The sequence below is a fragment of the Mustelus asterias genome, chromosome 3 (genome assembly GCF_964213995.1).
Source record: "Mustelus asterias chromosome 3, sMusAst1.hap1.1, whole genome shotgun sequence".
NCBI classification, from domain to species: domain Eukaryota; kingdom Metazoa; phylum Chordata; class Chondrichthyes; order Carcharhiniformes; family Triakidae; genus Mustelus; species Mustelus asterias.
This window is the reverse complement of record NC_135803.1, coordinates 8,104,817-8,131,252: the sequence shown is the minus strand read 5'-3', so window position 1 is coordinate 8,131,252 and position 26,436 is coordinate 8,104,817. Positions and strand designations below refer to the sequence as shown.

Below are 26,436 nucleotides of genomic sequence, written 5' to 3'. Positions count from 1 at the left end.
ATCTTTGGACTGTGGGAGGAAACCGCAGCACCCGGAGGAAACCCATGCAGACACTGGGAGAACGTGCAAACTCCACACAGACAATGACCCAAGCCGGGAACTGAACCTGGGTCCCTGGTGCTGTGAGGCAGCAGTGCTAACCACTGTGCCACCGTGCCACCCACACACAATCACTGAAGGGAACTAAGTCACACTGAATGAAACCTGGAGGACTGGTGGAGACATTTATCTTTATGGGATGTTTTCTATTCATACTGAAAGGAATGAGGCCTGAACGGTGAGGGATAAATAGCCTACATGTATAAATATAAATCTCTCCCACTCGGAGCGTGTTCTCTGCATCTCAAGGGAACTCTTCAAGATGTGGGATGAACCACATTTGAAGAATGTAGCAGAGTTTCATCAGAGAACTGTCAGCATTTCCTCATCTCCAAACACCAGCTTCTTCTATCAAGACTTTGTATCAGAGTACGTTGATGGCTGATCCAGTTAAATGTCTTGTCAATGGTGAACCCCTGTGGTTATGCCGTTACAGCCAAGGGGAGGTGGTTCGATTCTCCTTTGCTGGAGATGGTCAGAACGCTCTCTGAAAAGAGAGGAGGTTACGGGGATAAGGCGGGGGAGTGGGACTGGGTAGAATGCTCCTTCAGAGAGTCAGTGCAGACTCGATGGGCCAAATGGCCTCCTTCTGCACTGCCTGGTGCTTTGGTGGCGCAGACAGTGATTAGAATTGATCAACTCCAGGTCAATCTGCAGACAATCTGACACAGACTGCGTTCCATATCGCTACCTCACTCCAGAATGGGTTTCATTAAACATTGTTTTTACAGTCCTCACTCCCTCACCCAGGTGCCTGTTCTTTTTAACAGAGCAAAGGTCCATGAATTATGCATCCGTGGGCGCATCACATCCAAACCAGATCCTGCCCTCATCCCGACATTCCCACTGAATATAAGAACAGTTTAGAGATCATCTGACAACGACCAGGAATTTGTACCCAGGCCTTTCCCTCCCTCCCGAGGCTAATAACCTCACCTCCAGCTCAGGCCCACGAGATCAGTAAATGGCATGAGTGAGTTCAGCTATACCCTGGGTGAAGAAACAAACTGAGAACCCAGTCAATTAGAACAAGGCTGATCAGAGCAGAATCAGGAAGCACTTGTTAAAGGGTAAAGGAAATCTGGAATTCCCCCTCCCCCAAACATCTACACAATAACTGTACTGAATCTGAAGCCCCTGTTGGAAGTGTAAGAACACTTGTCCGTTGATCAGGTAAGGGTGAGTGAAATGAATTCTGACTGTTTTCAATAAAACCCACAAACCTACAGCCCGAGCAACCATCTTCCAATTGTTCTGTAACGGTGTTGGCTCACTGCCCCCTGGTGGAAGCAGCCAGCAATTCCAGAAACATGGACATATCTGTCAAAGCAAACATTTGTACAGCATGGAGAGGGCAGTGTCGAGGGAGCTTTACTCTTCTTCTGCCTGACAGGTACTCCTCCCTGCCTGACAGGTATGTCCCTGTCAGGCAGGGAGGAAATGGCCGAGTGAGGGAACCATGGTTCACGAAAGAGGTGGAATGTCTTGTGAAAAGGAAGAGGGAAGCTTATGTAGGGATGAGGAAACAAGGTTCAGATGGCTCGATTGAGGGTTACAAGTTAGCAAGGAATGAGCTGAAAAAGGGGCTTAGGAGAGCTAGGAGGGGACATGAGAAGTCCTTGGCGGGTCGGATCAAGGAAAACCCCAATGCTTTTTACTCTTACGTGAGGAATAAAAGAATGACCAGGGTGAGGTTAGGGCCGGTCAAGGACAGTAGTGGGAACTTGTGTATGGAGTCAGTAGAGATAGGCAAGGTGATGAATGAATACTTTTCTTCAGTGTTCACCAAGGAGAGGGGCCATGTTTTTGAGGAAGAGAAGGTGTTACAAGCTAATAGGCTGGAGGAAATAGATGTTCGGAGGGAGGATGTCCTGGCAGTTTTGAATAAACTGAAGGTCGATAAGTCCCCTGGGCCTGATGAAATATATCCTAGGATTCTTTGGGAGGCAAGGGATGAGATTGCAGAGCCTTTGGCTTTGATCTTTGGGTCCTCGCTGTCCACGGGGATGCTGCCAGAGGACTGGAGAGTGGCGAATGTTGTTCCTCTGTTTAAGAAAGGGAGTAGAAATGACCCTGGTAATTATAGACTGGTTAGTCTTACTTCGGTGGTTGGTAAATTGATGGAAAAGGTCCTTAGGGATGGGATTTACGACCATTTAGAAAGATGCGGATTAATCCGGGATAGTCAGCACGGATTTGTGAAGGGCAAGTCGTGCCTCACAAATTTGATTGAATTTTTTGAGGAGGTAACTAAGTGTGTTGATGAAGGTAGGGCAGTTGATGTCATATACATGGATTTTAGTAAGGCGTTTGAAAAGGTCCCCCATGGTCGGCTTATGATGAAACTGAGGTGGTGTGGGATAGAGGGAAAGTTGGCCGATTGGATAGGTAACTGGCTGTCTGATCGAAGACAGAGGGTGGTGGTCGATGGACAATTTTCGGATTGGAGGCAGGTTGCTAGTGGAGTGCCACAGGGATCAGTGCTTGGTCCTCTGCTCTTTGTGATTTTTATTAATGACTTAGAGGAGGGGGGCTGAAGGGTGGATCAGTAAATTTGCTGATGACACCAAGATTGATGGAGTAGTGGATGAGGTGGAGGGCTGTTGTAGGCTGCAAAGAGACATAGATAGGATGCAAAGCTGGGCTGAAAAATGGCAAATGGAGTTTAACCCTGATAAATGTGAGGTGATTCATTTTGGTAGGACTAATTTAAATGTGGATTACAGGGTCAAAGGTAGGGTTCTGAAGACTGTGGAGGAACAGAGAGATCTTGGGGTCTATATCCACAGATCTCTAAAGGTTGCCACTCAAGTGGATAGAGCTGTGAAGAAGGCCTATAGTGTGTTACCTTTTATTAACAGGGGGTTGGAGTTTAAGAGCCGTGGGGTTATGCTGCAACTGTACAGGACCTTGGTGAGACCACATTTGGAATATTGTGTGCAGTTCTGGTCACCTCACTATAAGAAGGATGTGGAAGCGCTGGAAAGAGTGCAGAGGAGATTTACCAGGATGCTGCCTGGTTTGGAGGGTAGGTCTTATGAGGAAAGGTTGAGGGAGCTAGGGCTGTTCTCTCTGGAGTGGAGGAGGCTGAGGGGAGACTTAATAGAGGTTTATAAAATGATGAAGGGGATAGATAGAGTGAACGTTCAAAGACTATTTCCTCGGGTGGATGGAGCTAATTCAAGGGGGCATAACTATAGGGTTCGTGGTGGGAGATATAGGAAGGATATCAGAGGTAGGTTCTTTACGCAGAGAGTGGTTGGGGTGTGGAATGGACTGCCTGCAGTGATAGTGGAGTCAGACACTTTAGGAACATTTAAGCGGTTATTGGATAGGCACATGGAGCACACCAGGATGTGGGGGAGTGGGATAGCTTGATCTTGGTTTCAGATAAAGCTCGGCACAACATCGTGGACCGAAGGGCCTGTTCTGTGCTGTACTGTTCTATGTTCTAATCCGTGCTGTACCTGTCCTGGGAGTGTTTGATGGGGAGTGTAGAGGGAACTTTACTCTGTATCTAACCCCATGCTGTACCTGTCCTGGGAGGGTTTGATGGGCATGATGTGGAGATGCCGGCGTTGGACTGGGGTAAACACAGTAAGAGTTTTAACAACACCAGGTTAAAGTCCAACAGGTTTATTTGGTAGCAAATGCCATTAGCTTTCGGAGCACTGCTCCTTCGTCAGATAGAGTGCATATCTGCTCTCGAACAGGGCATACAGAGACACAAAATCAAGTTACAGAATACTGATTAGAATGTGAATCTTTACAGCTGATCTGGTCTTAAAGATACAGACAAGGTGAGTGGAGGGAGCATTAGGCACAGGTTAAAGAAATGTATATTGTCTCCAGACAGGACCGCCAGTGAGATTCTGAAAGTGCTTGATGGGGACAGTGTAGTGGGAGCTTTCCTCTGTATCTAACCCCATGCTGTACCTGTCCTGGGAGTGTTTGATGGGGACAGTGTAGAGGGAGCTTTACTCTGTATCTAACCCCATGCTGTACCTGTCCTGGGAGTGTTTGATGGGGACAGTGTAGAGGGAGCTTTACTCTAACCCCGTGTTCTCATCTGGTTCCATTCTTATTTAACTTATCACAGCCAAAGAGCCATTTGCAATGGCGTCTCTTCCTGCACCCATATCGCTAACTCTGTGTACCTCACGGATGCATCCATTTCCCCCCCCCCCCGTCCCCCCCATTCCTCACTGGCACATTTCTCCTCAGTGACATCATCAGAAAGCAGAGCGTTAGTTTTATACGCTGAGAACACTCAGCTGTACCTCACCACCATCTCCCTCAACCCCTCCACCATCTCCAAGTTATCAGACTGTTCATAGCCTCATATTAGTGCCATTACTGTGCCTGCATGTTTTCACTTCAGGAACATCACCTGACCTTGCCCATCTGAACTCATCTTCTGCTGAAGCCCTCATTCGTGCCTTCATTACCTCCAGACTCACCTATTCCTAGGTGCTCCTGGCTGGTTTCGGACAATCTGGGTTCTGCCAGGGACACTGAGCTGAGTTTCTGGATTAATAGTCTAGCGATAATATCACTAGGTCATCGCCTCCTCTAACTAGGTATTAGAAGTTAGAAATTGGAGTTGTTTCTTTCATGTTTAAAGATTGTTCAATGGTTAAGAGTTAAACTGTTTCATTTTGTTTGAGCTACAGTTAGACTGTGTTATGAATAAAGCTTGTTTTGATAAAAGATCTCAAATTTGTCAGTAGAATCACACCTGGGATGAAGCTTCCTTTCCTCATATTTATGCCAAAATAAAAAAAATTGTCGGGCTCTATTCTGACTTCGCAATATACCCTGGGGTTCTGATCCAGGAACCATAACACAGTCTTGGTCGAAAAATGGACAAAAGAACACCAGAGGGGCATCTGCTTCTGACATCAAGGCAGCATTTGACCATGTGTGGCATCAAGGAGGACTGACAAAACTGAAGTCAATGGAAATCAGGGAAAACTCTCCATTGGTTGGAGTCAAACCCAGCACAAAGGAAGGTTGTGATTCATAGAATCCCTACGGTGCAGAAGGAGGCCATTCAGCCCATCGAGTCTGCACCAACTACAATCCCACCCAGGCCCTATTCTTGTAACCCCAGATATTTACCCTGCTAATCACCCTGACACTACGGGTCAATTTAGCACGGCCAATCCACCTAACCCGCACATCTTTGGACTGTGGGAGGAAACAAGAGCATCCGGAGGAAACCCACGCAGACACGGGGAGAATGTGCAAACTCCACACAGACAGTGACCCGAGGCTGGAATTGAACCGGATCCCTGGCGCTGTGCGACAGCAGTGCTAATCACTGTGATTCAACTCAGCCTTGGGATATCGCTGCAGGAATTCCTTAGCACATTGTGCTAAGACTAACCACCTTGAGCTGCTTTGACGACAGATTTGGCCCAAGTGGACTGGACCGGAAAGGTAGGACAGTCAATAAACAGTGGCAGCTGTTCAAGGAGATATTCAATTCAAGCCAAATAAACTTCATTCCAGAGAGGCCACAGCTGGAACACTGTGTACACTTCTGATCTACAATGGTCCTCGGGTGCCAACTATTTACAATCTACATTTTTATTTATGGATTAGTGTCACAAGTGGGCTTACATTAACACTGCAGTGAAGTTACTGTGAAAATCCTCTAGTCGCCACACTCCGGTGCCTGTTCGTGTACACTGAGGGAGAATTTAGCATGGTCGATGCTTCTAACCAGCACGTCTTTCGGACTGTGGGAGGAAACTGGGGCACCCAGAGGAAACGCACACAGACACGGGAAGAACGTGCCGACTCCGCACAGTTACCCATGCCGAGAATCGAACCCGGGTCCCTGGTGCTGTGAGGCAGCAGTGCTAACCACTATGCAATGACTTGGATGAAGGCATAGCGAAATTTGCAGATGATACTAAAATCGTTGGGATAGTAAGTTGCAATAAAGAAATAAGAAGTTTACAAATGGATCTGGATAGGTCAGGTAAAAGGGCCAAAATTTGGCAGATGGAGATTAACGTGGATAAGTGTGTGGTTTACTATTTTATAGGTCATTTCGAGGAAATTAAGAGGTCTACTATTTAAGACTGAGATGAGGAGAAATTTTCTCAGGGTGGAAATGATCTAACCCAGAGGGTTCGAGCGATCCGTTGTTACAGAATCACAGGAGGAGGCCATTCAGCCCATTGTCTATGTGCTGCTGGCCCTCTGCAAGAGAAATTCCCCATAGCCCTGCATATCTTTCCCTTTCAGAAAATGATCCAATTCCCATTTGAAAGCCTCTATGGCCTTGCATTCCAAATCTTAATCACTCACTGTGTAAAAAAAGGTTTTGTGTATATTCCAGTCTGAGATCAGCAAAACGGCATAAGGAAATTGGGATACGTGGAGTTCGGCCAGGATAATGGGGTTGATGTAAAAGATTAACCACGGTAGTGTTGACTGGAGGAGCAGGCTTGAGGAGTTGTAAAACCTACACCAGTTCCTGGATTTTATGTTCTCGAGTTTAGTCCCTGCCACAGGAGCTGTTTCTTTAATTACAAACTCACCATCCCCCAGCGGTGAAACAGGCCAGTTCCGTAAGTAACGTAATCAGATAAACGTTGGGTTTGGATCTCGGGCACAAAGCATCGTCTGCAGAAGGACCACATTCTCCCTAATCCAATAATGACTGGTATAAACTGGCCAGCAAGCAGAGCAGCAAATTCCTGGACCTCAGTCTGCAACAGCAGAGGCAGCAGTGCCTGGGGAGGGGGGAGGGGGGGGGGGGGGGGGGGGGCAGGTGGGGCCTTGAACGTTACCACAGCAACACGAGAAAAACAGGAGGGAAAGGATGCATTTCCAATTCTTTGTCGTGCAATTTTTCTTTTAACTGATTACTCAGCCATTAGCTGATGCCTGGAGAAAGCAACTCGCAAACTCCACCGTCCAGGGCAGACTTGGGCTCAAAGACCTTTCTCTTTTCAAATCAGCTGCCACCATCCCACCACTGCCCCGTCAGATCATCCCACAAGCTACGGGAGCTGGGGAATGTGGGGGAGGGGGGGGGGGGGGTTTGTGAGGAATCTGGAGGGAGGGTTGAGGAATCTGGGGGGGGCGAGGAATCTGTGGGGGGGGGGCGAGGAATCTGGGGGGGGGGCGAGGAATCTGGGGGGGGGCGAGGAATCTGGGGGGGGGGGCGAGGAATCTGGGGGGGGGGGCGAGGAATCTGGGGGGGGGGGCGAGGAATCTGGGGGGGGGCGAGGAATCTGGGGGGGGGGCGAGGAATCTGGGGGGGGCAAGGAATCTGGGGGGGGCAAGGAATCTGGGGGGGGGCGAGGAATCTGGGGGGGGGGCCGAGGAATCTGGGGGGGGGGGCCGAGGAATCTGGGGGGGGGCCGAGGAATCTGGGGGGGGGGCGAGGAATCTGGGGGGGGGCGAGGAATCTGGGGGGGACGAGGAATCTGGGGGGGGCGAGGAATCTGGGGGGGGCGAGGAATCTGGGGGGGGCAAGGAATCTGGGGGGGCAAGGAATCTGGGGGGGGGGCAAGGAATCTGGGGGGGCGAGGAATCTGGGGGGGGGGCGAGGAATCTGGGGGGGGCAAGGAATCTGGGGGGGGGCGAGGAATCTGGGGGGGGCGAGGAATCTGGGGGGGGGGCGAGGAATCTGGGGGGGGGGGCGAGAGGAATTTGGGGGGGGCGAGGAATCTGTGGGGGAGAGTTGCAGATTCACATCACAATAACAGATCTCGAGTAAGCCTGCAGGTCATACCACACCAGGAGGAAGCCCTTCATCCCATCACATCTGTTCTGGCACTTTGAAACAACTATCCATTTTCTTTAATAATTCATGGCATGTGGGAATCGCTGGCTGGGCCAGCATTTGTTGCCCATTCATAATAGTCCCAAGTGTCTCGCTCAGCCATCTTAGAGAACGATTGAGAGTCAACCACATTGCTGTGGCTCCGGAGTCACATGTAGGCCAGACCAGGTAATGACAACTTCCCTAAAGGACATTAGTGAACCAGATGGGTTTTTACAACAATTGCAATGGTTTCATTTAAAGTTTATTTATTACTGTCACAAGTAAAGCTTACATTAAGACTGTGATGAAGTTACTGTGAAAATCCCCTAGTGGCCACACTCCGGCACCTGTTCGTGTACACTGAGGGCGGCACGGTAGCAAAGTGGTTAGCACTGCTGCTTCACAGCTCCAGGGTCCCGGGTTCGATTCCCGGCTCGGGTCACTGTCTGTGTGGAGTTTGCACATTCTCCTCGTGTCTGCGTGGGTTTCCTCCGGGTGCTCCGGTTTCCTCCCACAGTCCAAAGATGTGCGGGTTAGGTTGATTGGCCAGGTTAAAAATTGCCCCTTAGAGTCCTGGGATGTGTAGGTTAGAGGGATTAGCGGGTAAATATGTGGGGGTAGGGCCTGGGTGAGATTGTGGTCGGTGCAGACTCGATGGGCCGAATGGCCTCCTTCTGCACTGTAGGGTTTCTATGATTCTAATTGAGCATGGCCAATGTACCGAACCAGCACGTCTTTTGGACTTCATGGTTGAAGCTCTGATGAAGGGTCATCCAGTGAGTGTATGACATGCGTAGAAAATACAATGGAGAATCAGACTGAATATAGACGGACCAGTGTGGAATTGAAAAATGAAAGAACAGAGCATGAAAAGAGACTGGCAGCGAACCTTAAAGGATTCAGCATATGAATAATAAAAGGACAGTAAATGAAAGAGTCGGGCCGATTAGGGATTTTTAAAAAAAGGAGGCAGGAACAATAGAGGAGGTATTAAATGGGGCTGCTCTGATGAAGCTTCATGCTGACTCAAAACTTTGGCTCTATTCTCTCTCCACAGAGGCTGTCAGACCTGCTGAGATTTTCCAGCATTTTCTGTTTTTGTTCCTCTGTTCCAATTTGCCTCACAAGCCACAGGATTTGGTTTTATGGTGACAAAGTTCAAAGTTACGTTTACAGATCTGGTCAGATTTCCAGACGTTTGAAAACTGCATTTCAATTCTCCAAATGGAAGAGTGGAATTTAATAATCCCCATTCTGTGTATGATTAGTCGAGGCCCCATATATATATATATATATATTTGGAGGAAAATGTAATCGGTTTAATTAGTAAGTTTGCGATGGAATTGCTGATAGCGATGAGGACCATCAGAGGATACAGCAGGATATAGATCGGTTGGAGACTTGGGCAGAGAAATGGCAGATGGAGTTTAATCCGGACAAATGTGAGGTAATGCATTTTGGAAGGTCTAATACAGATGGGAAATATACAGTAAATGGCAGAACCCTTAAGAGTATTGATAGGCAAAGGGATCTGGGTGTACAGTTACACAGGTCACAAAGTGGCAACGCAGATGGAGAAGGTGGTCAAGAAGGCATAAGGCATGCTTGTCTTCATCAGCTGGGGCATTGAGTTTAAAAATTGGCAAGTCATGCTGCAGCTTTATAGAACCTTAGTTAGGCTGCACTTGGAATATAGTGTTCAATTCCGGTCGCCACACTACCAGAAAGGATGTTGCCTGGTATGGAGGGCATTAACTATGAGGAGAGATTGGAGAAACTTGGTTTGTTCTCACTGGAGTGACGGAGGTTGAGGGGAGACCTGATAGAAGTCTACAAGATTATGAGAGGTATGGACAGAGTGGATAGTCAGAAGCTTTTTCCCAGGGTGGAAGAGTCAATTAATAGCGGGCATAGGTTTAAGGTGCGAGGGGCAAGGTTTAAAAGAGATGTACAAAGCAGATTTTTTACACAGAGAATGGTGGGTGCCTGGAACTTGTTGCCGGGAGAGGTAGTGGAAGCAGATATGGTAGTGACTTTTAAGGGGCGTCTTGACAAGTACATGAATGAGATGGGAATAGAGGGATGTGGTCCCCGGAAGGGTAGGGGGTTTTAGTTAAGTCGGGCAGCATGGTCGGTGCAGGCTTGGAGGGCTGAAGGGCCTGTTCCTGTGCTGTAATTTTCTTTGTTCTTTGATGACCCCATGAAACCATTGTCGATTGTCAGAAAAACCCATCTGGATCACTAATGTCCCTTTAGGGAAGGAAATCTGCCATCCTTACCTGGTCTGGGCTTTGACAAAGGGTCATCTGGACTCGAAACGTCAGCTCTTTTCTCTCCTTACAGATGCTGCCAGACCTGCTGACATTTTCCAGCGTTTTCTCTTCTGGCCTACATGTGACTCCAGAGCTACAGCAATGTGGTTGACTCCCAACTGCCCTCTGGGCAATTAGGGATGGGCAAGAAATGCTGGCCAGCCAGCAACGCCCACATCCCACAAATGAATGAAAAAAACTCAGGTACATTATCATCCCATTGGTTTATAATGATAGCACCAGGAATGAGGGGCTTCCATCATGTGGAGAGATTAGAAATGTTTATCGGGACAAATTGGGCCTCCTTCTGTGCCCAGGATTCGATCATTCTGATCCCCAGCCCACCACCCCCCAAATCAGAGACTCAATTCCATCAACCCTCAACACATTGGTCAAATTCTGAAGGAAAGTACAAGCAGCGCTCTGGTTCCAAGTGGAGAATTGCCTGGTGCACTCACTGGAAGGAAGGTGGCCGTGAGTCTCCGATCCCCCCTGTCCGCTCGATGGGAGGAGGCAAATCCGACTGGCTATCCGCACATGTCGATCCAGTGTCTGAGTGGGAACCCTCCGCGGACACCAGCTGTAACACAGGAAGGCAATCGGCATTAATCCAAACAGCAGGAGGAGCTTCCAACATTAAAACAGCAGAAACCTCCTACACTTTAACATGATTCTTTTACCACAGTGACCCTTCCAGGTGTTTCACCGGGAGAAAGTGGACATGCAGCTGCAATCGAGTGGAAAGGAAGCAATTAAAGAACAATATTTATTTAGTGCTTTTAATGAAATATCACACCCCAAGGAGCTTCACACAAACCTCAGACAAAATTTCACACGGACCCACATAACGTGACATGAGGACAGATGACTAATGTCATAAACGAGGAGGAGAGAGAGGCGAAGATGTTAAAGGAGCAAATTCCAGAGCTCAGGGCTCATCCCGTTCAAGGCAAGGTTACCAACGGTGGACACATAAAATTCAAAAATGCGCACAAGATCAGAATTTTATAAAGTTTATTAAAAATGTATTAGTCACAAGTAAGGCTTACATTAACACTGCAGTGAAGTTACTGTGAAATTCCCCTAGTCGCCACACTCTGGCGCCTGTTCGGGTCAATGTACCTAACCAGCATGTCTTTCAGGCTGTGGGAGGAAACCCATGCAGACACGGGGACAATGTGCAAACTCCACACAGACAGTGACCCAAGCCGGGAATCGAACCTGGGTCCCTGGCGCTGTGAGGCAGCAGTGCTAACCACTGTGCCATTAATCCTTAATGCGACAACTTACCAAATGCCTTTTGGAAAAGAAACTAGGGTCAATTTAGCACGGCCAATCCCCCTTAACCACACATCTTTGGACCGTGGGAGGAAACTGCAGCACCGGGAAGAAACCCACGCAGACACGGGGAGAACATGCAAACTCCACACAGACAGTGATCCAAGCCAGGAATCGAACACGGGTCACTGGCACTGTGAGGCAGCAGTGCCGCCCAGAATTCCTTCAGAATTGAAGGAGTGCAGAAATCTCGGAGGATCGCAGGGCTGGAGGAGGTTCCAGAGATAGTGGTGGGCGAGGCCATGAAGGGATCAGAAAACGAGGGTGAGATTTTTAAATTTGAGGCAGTGCAGGGCCAGGAGTCAATGTGAGTCAGCAAGCTCATATCAATAGCAACAGGTAGATGTTCAGTAAAGAGGGGTAATGTTATTAATTGGAGAATGGTACAGCATGGCAAGAGACCATTTGGCCCATCATTTCTGTGCTGGCTCGTTGAACGAGCTATCCAATTAGTTCCACCAGAGAGTGGGGGCGATCTCCTCCCATTAAGTATTCATCTAATTCACTTTGGAAAAATACTATGGAATCTGCTTTCAGGTAGTGCATTCCAAATCATAACACTTACTGTGAAAAATTATCTCCCCTTTGGCAATTACCTTAAATCTGTAGCCTCTGATTGCCAACTCTCCTGTAAGTGAGAAAATTCTCCCCATTTACTCCATCAAGCCCTTCAGAATTCTAAACATCTGCATTAAACGTTCCCTTAATCTTCTCAGGAACAATCCCAGCTTCTCCAGTCTCTTTACATCACTGAATTTCCTCAGCCCCGTTGCCATTCTAATGAGTCCCTTCAACACCCTGTCCAAGACCCTCATATCCTGTCCAAACTATGATGCTCAGAATTGGCCACAATACTTCAGCTCGGGTCCAACCAGTGTTGCATCTGATGAAAAATCTGATGAAATCTGATCATGGGGGAAACAGGTGGCAAGGGTGAGCGTCTTCATAGAACCATAGAATCCTACAGTGCAGGAGGAGGCTATTTGGCCCATCGAGTCTGCACCGACCACAATCCCACCCAGGCCATGTCCCCGTAACCCCATGCATTTACCCTAGCTAATCCCCCTGACACTAGGGTCAATTTAGTACGGCCAATCAACCTAACCCACACATCTTTGAACTGTGGGAGGAAACCGGAGCACCTGGAGGAAACCCACACAGACACAAACTCTACACAGTCACCCGAGGCTGGAATCAAACCCTGGCGCTGTGAGGCAGCAGTGCTGACCACTGTGCCATCCCAGTGTCTTCTCACACCCCAACATTTGCATACTTGGCGTATCCTCTTAAACTCTTGGAAGTTTTCTGGGATGAAAAAAAGGAGAATTCTTTCCTCCAATTCGCTTGTCCAAACTCACTCTTCACAGCCTGTCTGATCTGCAAAGTAGCTGTTTGTTCTCCTTGCGTTTAAAAATAAGGGTAATGTAAGAATGCGGACGGCTCCAGATCTGATTACAAGCCACAATCACTCATTTTGGGGAAACTTCGACAAGAAACCGGGAGTTTTCTAACCCTCAGCTTCCCGTTCAAACAGCTCCTTCAGCCTAGCTCCAGAAAGTGGCCTAATTGAGCGAGGATAATTAACAAGCTGCTCAGGACACTGCACCACTGTTTGTCCTGTTTTCTGCTCTCATCCTGCACTCAACTCTTAAACAAAATGAACTCTTGAGAGGCGAAAAGGTTGTAACCTTCACTGCTGTGACTCCCCAATGTACAGTTCATACCAACCTGTAAACTTTCTCTCAGCCCTGGTCACCCCATGTCACATGGAATTAAAACAAATTAAGAGCTTACAATCTGAAAAGAAGTCATTCTGGAGATGTGGATGGTTTGGCAAGGCCAACATTTATTGCCCATTCCTGGCTGCCCTTGGAAAGGTGATGGTGAGCTGCCTTGTTGAACCTCTGCAGTCCACGTGGTGATGATATTTCCGCTGTTGTTAGGTAGGGAGCTTCAGGATTTTGACCCAGTGATGATGAGAGATTGGCTAATATAGTTCGAAGTCGGAATGGCGCGTGACTTGTAGGGGAATTTGCAGATGTTATCACATGCCTTCTGTCGCTGGCAGAGATGGTAGGTGCAGTAAACCAAAAGAGAAAATGCTGGATAATCTCGGCAGGTCTGGCAGCATCTGTAAGGAGAGAAAAGAGCTGACATTTTTCTCAGCTCTTTTCCCTCCTAACAGATGCTGCCAGACCCGCTGAGATCTTCCAGCATTTTCTCTTTTGGTTTCCGATTCCAGCATCCGCAGTCATTTGCTTTTATCAGGTGCACTGAACGTCTTTGATGACCGAGAGTGTGCACGGTGGTGAAAATGGCACCAAGGTTCCATCTGCTCCTTCGGCTGGGTGTAGCAGAGGCCACAGCACGCTATTGAAGACGAGCTTCCTGATGTCCTGGCCAGTATTCATCTGTGGAGATGCCGGCGTTGGACTGGGGTAAACACAGTAAGAAGTTTAACAACACCAGGTTAAAGTCCAACAGGTTTATTTGGTAGCAAAAGCCACACAAGCTTTCGAAGCTCTAAGCCCCTTCACTTTGTGCCTCTAAGCCCCGGTCACGGGCATTCGGCCTCTGATATTCGGGTAAGCGTTCTCCAAGGCGGCCTTCGCGACACACGACAGCGCAGAGTCGCTGAGCAGAAACTGATAGCCAAGTTCCGCACACACAAGGACGGCCTCAACCGGGATATTGGGTTTATGTCACACTATTTGTAACTCCCACAGTTGCGTGGACCTGCAGAGTTTCACTGGCTGTCTTGTCTGGAGACAATACACATCTTTTTAGCCTGTCTTGATGCTCTCTCCACTCCCATTGTTTTGTTTCTTAAAGACTGGATTAGTTGTAAGTATTCGCATTCCAACCATTATTCATGTAAATTGAGTCTGTGTCTTTATAAGTTCTGTTTGTGAACAGAATTCCCACTCACCTGAAGAAGGGGCTGGCAGCTCCGAAAGCTTGTGTGGCTTTTGCTACCAAATAAACCTGTTGGACTTTAACCTGGTGTTGTTAAACTTCTTACTGTATTCATCTCCCAGCATCATTTAAACAAATGATCTGTTCATTATCACAATGCTGTTTGTGGGATCGTGCTGTGCACACAGCTGCTATTTCTCCTCCATCAGTGGTTGCACATCAGGAAGGCTTCATTCGCTGGAAAACACTTTGGGGTTCGGAGGTTTTTTCAGTGTCTTTTCAGTAATCCAGCATGAAGGGCCTCTTGCTCAGTTGGGATCATCCCTGACTCGGCAACAGAAGCTCCGGGTTCAGGTCCCACTCCGGAACCCGTTGGTCACAGAAGGAGTGCTCACGACACAGTTTAGCAGGATGATATTCAGCCTGCTAGTCCTCCCAACCTTTCTCACTGTTCCCAATAGGGAAAAAACATAAGTGAAGATACAAAACACAGATACTAATCCGGCAATCTCACTCAGAGGTACCAGAGGATGGTGTAAACCCTCAGACTAGTGCAATCCATTGACTCTGTCTACACTTCCCACTGCCTCAGAAAAGCAGCCAGCATAATTACGGACCACACGCACCGCGGACATTCTCTCTTCCACCTTCTTCCATTGGGAAAAAGATACAAAAATCTGAGGTCACGAACCAACCGACTCAAGAACAGCTTCTTCCCTGTTGCCATCAGACTTTTGAATGGACTTACCCCGCATTAAGTTGACCTTTCTCTACACCCTAGCTATGACTGTAACACTACATTCTGCACTCTCTCCTTTCCTTCTCTATGAACGGTATGCTTTGTCTGTATAGCGCGCAAGAAACAATACTTTTCACTATGTTAATACAGGTGACAATAATAAATCAAATCAAATCAAATCAATAGCAGCACTTCTCCGAGTTTGGAGCAGAGATTCATGACTGGGCCACAGTAATGGGAGCTTTACTAATCTGTGGCAGACACCAAGAACCCAGCGCTATTGGGACAGAATAGGGGAACCTGTCTGAAGCAAGGCTGGCACTGAGTGCTACCCAATACCAACACGCCCAGGACAATGAACACAAAGTTCACAAACAAGTTATTATTTTGTACTTTGCATTCTACACCTACAACCTGTTAGTTACAACAGACGACCCACATCTAGAATCCCTGCAGCTATTCACAAATAAATCTGGTGAAGGAATTCGGGAGAAACTTCTCAGGTTAGAGGGCGGTGATTATATGGATCTCACCACCACAAGGAGTTACCCGGGTGAATAGCACAGGTGGGTTTCAGTGAAAGCCGGTAAGTACATGGGGATGGATCAGAGGGATTTGTTGATACGGTGAGATGAAGGAAGGTGGGAGAAAGTTTGTGTGCAGCATGAAGACCAGCATGGACCAGCTGGGCCGAATGGCCTCTTTCTGTGCCACTCCAAGCACATTGTCATTGTTGAGGTCACAAACCAACTGAAGTGAAAGAATGACTCACCCATGACACCACTCGACCGTTGAAGCAGGGCAACTTGGCATTATCATCTGAAATCTCTTCCTTTACAACCCTGCAGGGACAAGGAAATGGTGTTAGTTTTACTGAAGCCCCCACCACACTCATTTTATCTGAACCAGCAAGGTGTTAAGGTAGCGATTAGCAACAGAGTAATCAAGTTTAAGACACTCCCACTGAGATTCCTGATCAGGAATAGTGAAGGAAGTCCTACCCCTGGAAAGCTGAAACCAGAAATCTATACATTGCGTCCTCCCTCATGACTCCAAGCCAGGAAAAATCCCAAACTTGTTCAGGCAACAGGGAAGAAATTTTTCCCCCATAGGGTGGAATATTGAGCGATGTCACCCAAGTCAGCTGTCCAACTCTTCCTTAGATGTGGCACAGTGGTTCGCACTGCTGCCTCACAGCGCCAGGGACCCAGGTTCAATTCCGACCTTGAGTGACAATGTGTGAAGAGTCTGCACGTTCTCCCTGTGTCTGCATGGGTTTCCTCCGGGTGCTCCAGTTTCCTCCCACACTCCAAAGATGTGTAGGTTAGGTGGATTTGGCCATGGTAAATGCACGGGGTTATGGGGATAGAGCAGAGGAATGGGCCCGGGGAAGATGTTCTTTTGGAGAGTTGAAGCAGACTTGAGGGGCCAAGTGGCCTCTTTCTGCACTGCAGGGGATTCTGAGATTCTCAGTGGGTACAGCTCTCACCTCTGAATCAGAAGGTCATAGAGCACAGAAAAGGCCATTCGGCCCATCGAGTCTGCAGAGACAATAACCACCACTAGAATCCCATTTTCCTGCACTTGTCCCATATCCTTGAATGCTATGATATTTCAGATGCTCATCCAAATAGTTTTTTAAAGGTTGTAAGGTTTCCAGCCTCCACTACTTTCCCAGGCAGCACGTTCCAGATTCCCACTACCCTCTGAGTGAAAAAGATTTTTCTCAAATCCCCTCTGAATCTGCTGTTCCTTGGCCTAAAACTATGCCCCCCTGTGATTGATCCCTCAACCAAAGGGAACCGCTCCTTCCTATCCACATTGTCCATTTCCCTCATAATCTTATACACCTCAATCATGTCCCCCCTCGGCCTTCTCTGCTCTAAAGCAAACAATCCAAGCCTATCCAGTCTCTCCTTATAGTTCAAATGCTCCATCCCAGCCAACATCCTGGTGAACTTCCTCTGTACCCCCTCTACTGCGATCGCATCCTTCCTATAGAGTTTTTATTAGTGTCACAAGTAAGGCTTACATTAACGCTACAATGAAGTTACTGAGAAAATTCCCTAGTCGCCACACTCCGCTGCGCGCCTGTTCGGGTACACTGAGGGGCAATTTAGCTTGGCCAATGCACCTAACTGGCACGTCTTTCAGAAGACTGTGGGAGGAAACCAAAGCATCTGGAGGAAACCCACACAGATACGGGGAGAATGTGCAGACTTCGCACAGACAGTGACCCAAGCCGGGAATCGAACCCGGGTCTCTGGCACAGTGAGGCAGCAGTGCCAACCACTGTGCCAGCCAGAACTCAGTACTCCAGCTCTGGCCTAACCAACATTCTATGCAACTCCAACATTACCTCCTTGTTCTTATACTCTATGCCATGAGTGGTGAAAACCAATGTCCCATTTGCCTTCTTTACTTTCCTATTCACCCGCTCTGCCGATGTCGGGGATCTGTAAATAAGGTTGTTGATTCAAACACATAAACCTGGTGGACTCTCTGGTGCAGTACTGAGGGAAAGCTGCACTGTTTGCTGACTATGTTCTTTCTTTCTTTGATGATGGGTTCAAGTCTCTGGATGTGGAACTTGAACCCAAACAATCTACTGATCCAGGTAACAGTACAAGACCAATTTACAGCTGGGTTGGGAACAGCGTGTACTCAGTGTGACACAGGTAGAAAGGCAGCGATACACAAACAAGATACTGCGATTCCTGGAAACCTGGATTAAAAACAGAAATTGCTGCAAATATCCAGCAGGTCGGGCAGCAATTGTGGAGAGGAAAACAGAGTTGATGTTTTTGGGTTAGAATCATAGAACACCTATAGTGCAGGAGACCATTCAGCCCATCGAGCCTGCACTGACCATAATCCCAACCAGATCCTATCCCCCTTGACCTTTCACGAGTTCTGGCGAGAAGTCATTGGCCTGATGTGCTAAGTATCTGTTTCATTCTCCACAGGGGCTGCCTAATCTGCTGAGTATTTCCAGCATTTTCTGTTTTTCCATTAGAGTTGCAACACATGGATGTTTGGATGGTTCAAATGGCATTAATTTGTGACTGACACTAATCCATTTGGAACAAGTAAAGGTCCAGGTGCAGTCCATTCAGCCCATCAAGTCTGCTCTGTCATTCAATAAGATCATGGCCAATCAGATTGTAGCCTTAGTTCCACTTTCCTGTGTGTCCCCAAACCTGGACTCCCTTTGCCGATCAAAAACGTTTCTAACTCAGCCTTGGATATACATTCAATGACCCAGCCTACACTACCCTCTGGGAAAAGACTAAAACTAACGGCCCTCTGAGAATAAATTTCTTCTCATCTCAGTCTTAAATCATAAAAATCATAGAAACCCTACAGTACAGAAAGAGGCCATTTGGCCCATCGCGTCTGCACCGACCACAATCCCACCCAGGCCCTACCCCCATATCCCTACATATTTTACCCGCTAATCCCTCTAATCTACTCATTTTAGGACACTACGGGGCAATTTTAGCCTGGGCAATCAACCTAACCCGCACATCTTTGGACAATGGGAGAACACTTGCTTGCAAACTATTCTCCTGAGTTCTAGGTTTCCCCACAGCATCTACCACGTCAAGCCCACTCAGAATGGGATATGTTTCAATAAGATCACCTCACATTCTGATAAACTCTAACCCTCTCAACCTTTCCTCTTAAAGCAATTGCTTCATCCTAGGATTCAGCCGAGTGAATCTTCCCTGAATTGCTTCCAATTCAAGTATATATTTCTGTGGTGTTATGACAGAGAAAGAGGCCATTCATAGAATCATAGAAACCCTACTGTGCGGAAGGAGGTCATTTGGTCCATCGAGTCTGCACCAACAACAATCCCACACAGGCCCTTTACCTGTAAACCCACACATTTACCCCGCTAATCCCTCTAACCTACGCATGACACTAAGGGGCAATTTAGCATGGCCAATGCACCTAACCCGCACATCTTTGGGCTGTGGGAGCAAACCGGAGCACCTGGAGGAAACCCACGCAGACACGGGGAGAACGTGCAAATTCCTGCTCCTATCCAGTTTGTTATGCACCCTGCTGTTTAAAACCTCCCGAATTGATCAAGCTTTTGGTCAAACGTTCTAACGTCTCCTGATATGGCTCAGTGTCAAATTTATTCTTTCGGATAACACTCCAGTGAAGCACATTCAGTTATTCTATTACTTTAAAGATGTTATATAAATACAAGTTGTTGTTGTACATGTACCACATCTACAACATTGCAATTTTCTGCTCTCAGAGTTAGGTAAGATCGGCTGAACAGAACTTTCCATGTAGGAATCCATGGTCGGCACGGTGCCACAGTGGTTGGCACTGCTGCATCACAGCACCAGGAACCTGGGTTTGATTCCTGGCTTGAGTCACTGTCTGCACATTCTCCCCATGTCTGCATGGGTTTCCTCCGGGTGCTCCGGTTTTCTCCCACAGTCCGAAAGACCGTGCTGGTTAGGTGCATTGGCCGTGCTAAATTCTCCCTCGTGTACCCGAACAGGCGCTGGTGTGTGGCGACTGGGGGAATTTTCACAGTAACTTCATTGCAGTGTTAATGTGAGCCCATTTGTGACACTAATAAATAAACTTTAAGATGATTCTCACTCTGTTTCCCATCTCCAAACTGAACTGCTTTCTGCTATCCGGTTTGTTTCTCACACCAAGGTTAGTTCTATCTCCTGAATTGAAGATCTGAATTACTATTCCCAGTCTTGCTCCAATATTGAGGGAGCTTGGATACCAGATCAGTTTCCTACACTTTGATTTAAGGGGGAAAAAAAACTAATGAAATGAGAATGGGAGAGGGAAGTAATTGGGAGGGGGGAAACCGGTGTGCCACAGTTTAGTGTCCTGACTGACCCCGACGCTCTCTCAAATGATAGTCGAACATCAGCCAAAGCCAACAGACACACAAACTGGGTGTGTGCATCATTGCAGTTATTCAGATAAAGACTGCCTTTCAGGAAGGAAAAAAGAAACCCTCTTCAGATTGCCTAACAGCAGAGAGGAGACAGGAAGTGGTACAGAGGCAGAGACACCATGGCAGGAAATTGTGGTAGAATCAGTTCTCACCACAGACCACTAATCGCTGCAATTTGATTTCTTCCAATTTGAACGGGTTGTTACAGAGCAAATATTGGTTTGCAGCATTTTATTTTGCTCGTTACACTGACAATTTCACACTTCTTCCCCACACGATTGGGGCACAGCACTGAGGAAGTGATGTATTATCGGAGCTTAGTGCCACCATTCGGTTGCAACAAGGTCCTGTCTGACTTCATAGAATCCCTACAGTGCAGGAGGAGGCCATTCGGCCCAACAAGGCTGCATTGACAACAATCCTACTCAGGCCCCATCTCTGTAACCCCTCATATTTACCCTGCTAGTTCCCCTGACACTAAATGGCAATTTAGCTTGGTCAATCAGCCTAACCTGCACATCTTTGGACTGTGGGAGGAAACCGGAGTGTGGGAGGAAACCGGAGCACCCGGAGGAACCCACTCAGACACGGGGAGAATGTGCAAACTCCACATAGACAGTCACCTGAGGCTGGAATTGAACCCGGGTCCCTGGCATAGTGAGGTAGCAGTGCTAACCACTGTGGCACCGTGCCTTCTTAGGGGGATGTAAACAATCCTTTGGTTCTATTCAAACAAGAACAGAGTTCTCCCAGTGTCCCAGTCAACATTGATCCTTCAACCTATAGCACTGCAAACAGATCAACTGCTCCTTTACCTCACTGACTGTTGTGTTCTTGAGCTCACAATCGGCTTCTTGCTTGACATCAGTCGATGACTGCCTGGCAGACTAATTCATCGACTGGGAAGTCTTTTTGGGATGCCCCGAGTATATGGAAGGTGAAAAATGTTCTTGCATTGAAACAGGCCTTACACAACCACAGGATTCCCAAAGCTTTACAGCTAAATAAGGACTTTCCAAGTGTAGTCAATGGTAACGTAGGATAGGCAACAGCCAAACTACACACAGCAAGATCCCACAAATAGCAATGGAATAATGACCGGATGATCTTTTTTAGTGATCTTTCTAAAGGATAAATATTGGTCAGGACAGTGGTGAGAACTGCCCTCATCCTCTTGAAAATTATACCATGGGATCTAGGGGAATTTCACAGTAACTTCATTGCAGTGTTAATGCAAGCCTTACTTGTGACTAATAAATAAACTTTACTTTTACTTTACTTGTACATTTACCAGAGGGGACAAGGAATATAGTTTTAATGTCTCATCACCAAAGACAACATACAGCTGGCAGGGCAGCATGTCACAGATACTCACTTCAAGTGTCTGTCTGGATTTTGTGCTCAAAGTATCTGGGCATGCAGGGATCGGAGCCCACAACATCTGACTCAGAAACCAGCAATGTGCTTATATAATTGCAACTTCTTTGTCTGCTGCCTAATTCTATCCTCACTTCACCCACTCCTCCTCCACACGGGGAATAATTGGCAGGAGCTTGGCTCTAGTCTGAATCGAGATGCTGTGAGATGCCATGGCATATTTCAGGCAGGCAGGTCTGTCACACACTGAGAATTTGGTGCATTAGGTTTCAACACTGCAGCTTCTCAAATCTCCAGGGGAGGATTCCAAAGATTAACTACCCCCTGAAAGAGGAAATTCCTCCTTATCTCTATCTTAAATGGATGACTACTTAGTATACCCGTAGTTCCAGATTCCATAACAAGGGGAAACATAATGTCAGCCTCTACCCTGTCAAGCTCTCTCACAGTCTTATATGTTTCAATAAGATCACCTTGCATTCTTCAAAATTCCAATCAGTGCAGGCCAAAACTGCTCAACCATTCCTCACAAGACAAACCCATCCAGAAGTCAACTGAACTGTCTCCACTGAAATATACCTCTCCGAGTAAGGACACCAAATCTGTATGCAGACGTGGTCTCCATAAGACCATAAGATATAAGAGCAGAATTAGGCCATTCGGCCCATTGAGTCTGCTCCGCCAATCATGGCTGACATGATTCTTATCCCCGTTCTCCTGCCTTCTCCCCGTAACCCTTGATCCCCTTATTAATCAAGAACCTATCTGTCTCTGTCTTAAAGCCACTCAATGACCTGCCCTCCACAGCCTTCTGCAGCAAAGAGTTCCACAGATTCACCACCTCTGGCTGAAGAAATTCCTCCTCATCTCAGTTTTACAGGAGCGTCCCTTCACTCCAAGGTTGTGCCCTCGAGTTCCAGTCTCTCCCACATCCTCCCCATGTCCACTCTATTCAGGCCTCACAGTATTCTGTAAGTTTCAATTAGATCCCCCCTCATCCTTCTAAACTCCACTGAGTACAGACCCAGACTCCTCAACCGTTCCTCATGTGACAAACCTTTCATTCTTGTGATCATTCTTGTGAAACTCCTCTGGACCAATGCCTTGTACAGTAGTTGCAAGTTTCCTCTGCTTTTATCCTCCATTCCCTTTGTAACAGCAGATAGAAGATATAGAGGAGAAACAGGACACCTGGCCTATCAGGTCTAGGTTGGTGTTCATGCTTTATTTCAGCCTCTTCACAGGCACTTTGGCCTTATCCTGTCATAGAGGTTTACGATGTGGAGGTTTACAGCATGGAAACAGGCCCTTCGGCCCAACTTGTCCATGCTGCTCTTTTTTTTAAACCCCTAAGCTAATCCCAATTGCCTGCATTTGGCCCATATCCCTCTATACCCATCTTACCCATGTAACTGTCTAAATGCTTTTTAAAAGACAAAATTGTACCCGCCTCTACTACTACTTCTGGCAGCTTGTTCCAGACACTCACCACCCCCATGTGAAAAAATTGCCCCTCTGGACACTTTCGTATCTCTCCCCTCTCACCTTAAACCTATGCCCTCTAGTTCTAGACTCCCCTACCTTTGGGAAAAGATATTGACTATCTAGCTGATCTAGGCCCCTCATTATTTTATAAGATCACCCCACAGCCTTCTACGCTCCAGAGAAAAAAGTCCCAGTCTATCCATCCTCTCCTTATAACTCAAACCATCAAGTCCCGGTAGCATCCTAGTAAATCTTTTCTGCACTCTTTCTAGTTTAATAACATCCTTTCTATAATAGGGTGACCAGAATTGCACACAGTATTCCAAATGTGACCTTACCAATGTCTTGTACAACTTCAACAAGATGTCCCAACTCCTGCATTCAATGTTCTGACCAATGAAACCAAGCATGCCGAATGCCTTCTTCACCACTCTGTCCACCTGTGACTCCACTTTCAAGGAGCTATAAACATGTACCCCTAGATCTCTTTATTCTATAACTCCCCCCAACGCCCTACCATTAACTGCTTAAGTCCTGCCCTGGTTCAATCTACCAAAATACATCACCTCACATTTAGCTAAATTAAACTCCATCTGCCATTCGTCAGCCCACCCGTTCCTTCTTCATCCAGTTTCCCATTAAAAGGCACCAACACCGATCACTGGTTGGCCCATCCTTAATTACACTTGAAATTTTTATGCACTTAAGTCAACTCACGTTGCCGTGGCTCTGGAGTCACATGTAGGCCAGACCAGGTAAGGATGGCAGATTTCCTTCCCTAAACGACATGAGTGAACCAGATGGGTTTTTACAACAATCGACAATAGTTTCACAGTCATCGTTAGACTCTTAATTCCAGGTTTTTATTGAATTCAAATTTCACCATCTGCCATGATGGGATTCGAGCCCTGGTCCCCAGAGCATTACCCTGGGTCCCTCGATGAGTAGTCTAGTGACAATACCACTACGTCAGCACCTCCCCAACCTCCATGCGATAGCACGTTCCACATTGAGTGGAAAGGGTCTACATTTTCTGAGGTTTCGGAGTAGGAGGGGTAATCTCATTGAAACAGCTCTTAAAAAGCTTGATAGGGAGGTGCTGAGAGACCTTATCCCCTTGGCTGAAAAATCTAGAAATCAGGGTGACATTCTCAGGAGGAGAGCATTGAAGACTGAGATGAGGAGACATTTCTTCAGAGGCTTGCGTGATTTTGGAATCATAGAAGCTTACAGTGAAGGAGGCTATTCAACCCATTGAGTCTGCAACGACCACAATCTCACCCAGGACCTATCCCTATAACCCCATGCATTTACCCTAGCTAGTCTCTCTGACACTAAGGTACAATTTAGCATGTCCAATCCCCTGCACATCTTAGGACTGTGGGAGGAAACTGGGGCACCCGGAGCAAGCTCCACACAGACACGGGGAGAATGTGCAAACTCCATACACACAGTGACCCGAGGCCGAGAATTGAACCCGGGTCCCTGGCGCTGAGGCAGCAGTGCTAACCACCGTGCCACCGGGGCTGTGGAAGATTAAGATTGTTCAGATTTTTAGACACAAAGATAAACAAGGGATATAGGGATCGGTTGAGAAAGTGTTGTTGATGGAGAAGAGGTTGGAGCTGTCTCGAAGGGACACGTGACCTCCTCCTGCTTCTATTTCTTATGTTTTTATTAATTCACAGGTCAGGGGTTGGCCTGCACGGAGACAATATCCTGCTGGTAACCAGATGAACAAAACCGTTCGTGGTCAGCGTGTTTAATGAGAACAGGGGCGGCTGCAGCCTCTTGTGGAGCAGGGTTCGATTGTCAGTGTGCGGAGCACTGTACCATCCTCAAACCATCTGGCATCACGATAAGTCAGTTCAATCATTATAGTTCCATCGAGTGTGTCAATAGGGAGCCTCAGCTCTCCGTCGCAGCCACTCCAGACTGACTGCATTTTAAAAAGCCAGTGTCACTCTCCGCGGGTGAAAGGAGCAGCTGTCTGACGGGGGATTGCTGGAGCGCTGGGGTGGAGAGTAGTGGGGAATGTTACAATGAAGGGGTCTCCCTCATAACATTTCATTACCGCTGCACACCACTAATCTAACCTTGCTCAGATTAGATCAAAAGGGTCTACGGCTGAAACATTAACCCCATTCTTTCCATTTTCCTCTCCAGAGAACCAATGCACCTGGAGTTTTTTTGTGTTTCTGACATTGTTTTTTACTGAGCACCGAGGAACAGAAAACTGTCGGTGCTGTGGGACTATTGATCTTTGAAGACTGACAACAACAGATTTTTTTTTGATAGAACCACAGAAACATTACAGCACAGAAGGAGGCCATTTGGCCCATCTTGTCCATGCCAGCCTGAGGACACCCAGGTGCCCTTTCTAATCCCCCCCCTTCCTGCAACCGGCCCACAGCCCTGTAGCTTGCAACACTTAAGGTGCAGATCCAGGAACTTTTTAAAAGAGTTTAGGGTCTCCAACTCCATCACCAACTCAGGCAGCGAATTCCAGACACCCACCACCCTCTGCGTAAAAAGGTTCTTCCTCGAGTCCCCTCTACACCTTCTGCCACTTATCTTGAATCTATGTCCCTTGGTTCTAGAATTCTTCACCAAGGGGAATAATTTCATCCTGTTCACTCGATCTCTTCCCCTCATAATTTTGTACACCTCTGACAAGTCACCCTCAGCCTTCTTTGTTTCAAGGAAAATAACCCCAACCTATCCAATCCCTCCTCATGGCTACACTTTCCAAGCCCTGGCAACATTCTTATAGACCTCCTCTGCACTCTCTCCAGAGCAATTACATTCTTCCTGGAATATGATGACCAGAATGGCACACAATACTCCAATTTTGGCCTCACCAGTGTTTTATACAATAGGTGAGGGTGAACTGTTCCAAAGAAAGATCATCAACCCGAAAGGCTCTGTTTCTCACTACACTTGCTGCCTGACCGGCTGGGTATTTCCAGCTTTTACTGATTTTAAGGCGGCTGACATTAATGCAGCATCATGAGGTTAGGATGGCCAAATTGCTTTTCTTTTGATGTGGAGTCACCGCTGTAATGTGGGAAACATGGCAGCCAATAATTGACCAGAGAATCTACTCTGAGTGATGCTGATTGAGGGATAAGGATTTACCAGAACACCAGGTTCATCCACTTTACCACTAAATGGAACTTTGGTGTCATTAATGCTGACCCAAGAAAGATGTCAAACATCTCATCTGAAAGGTGGCATTTCTGGCAATGCAGCAATTTGCCTCAGTGCCATTGCTTTCCGAAGGACAGAGGCAAAAACAATAAGGCATGCTTCCCACTCCGGGTCTTACTCCAACATCTAGTCTAAGTGTCAGGCCAGAAGTGATGCCTGCCACAGTTGAACAACCTGTCGACACTCACTGTGCTCCCTCAGAGGACAAATGGGCCATTGACGAGTC

General features: G+C 47.3%; 1 protein-coding gene across 2 annotated transcripts in view; it reads right to left on the bottom strand.

Annotated features, from left to right (window-relative positions):
* The window catches only part of dvl3b (dishevelled segment polarity protein 3b), a 121,342-nt gene that overhangs the window by 70,608 nt on the left and 24,298 nt on the right, over window positions 1-26,436 (bottom strand). For both annotated transcript variants that reach the window (XM_078204544.1, XM_078204539.1), the window contains exons 2-3: window positions 15,966-16,035; window positions 10,659-10,780 (exon numbers count right to left, since the gene is read on the bottom strand). In XM_078204544.1, the coding sequence (XP_078060670.1) occupies window positions 10,659-10,780; window positions 15,966-16,035 (192 nt within the window). The remainder of the gene's footprint in view (window positions 1-10,658; window positions 10,781-15,965; window positions 16,036-26,436) is intronic.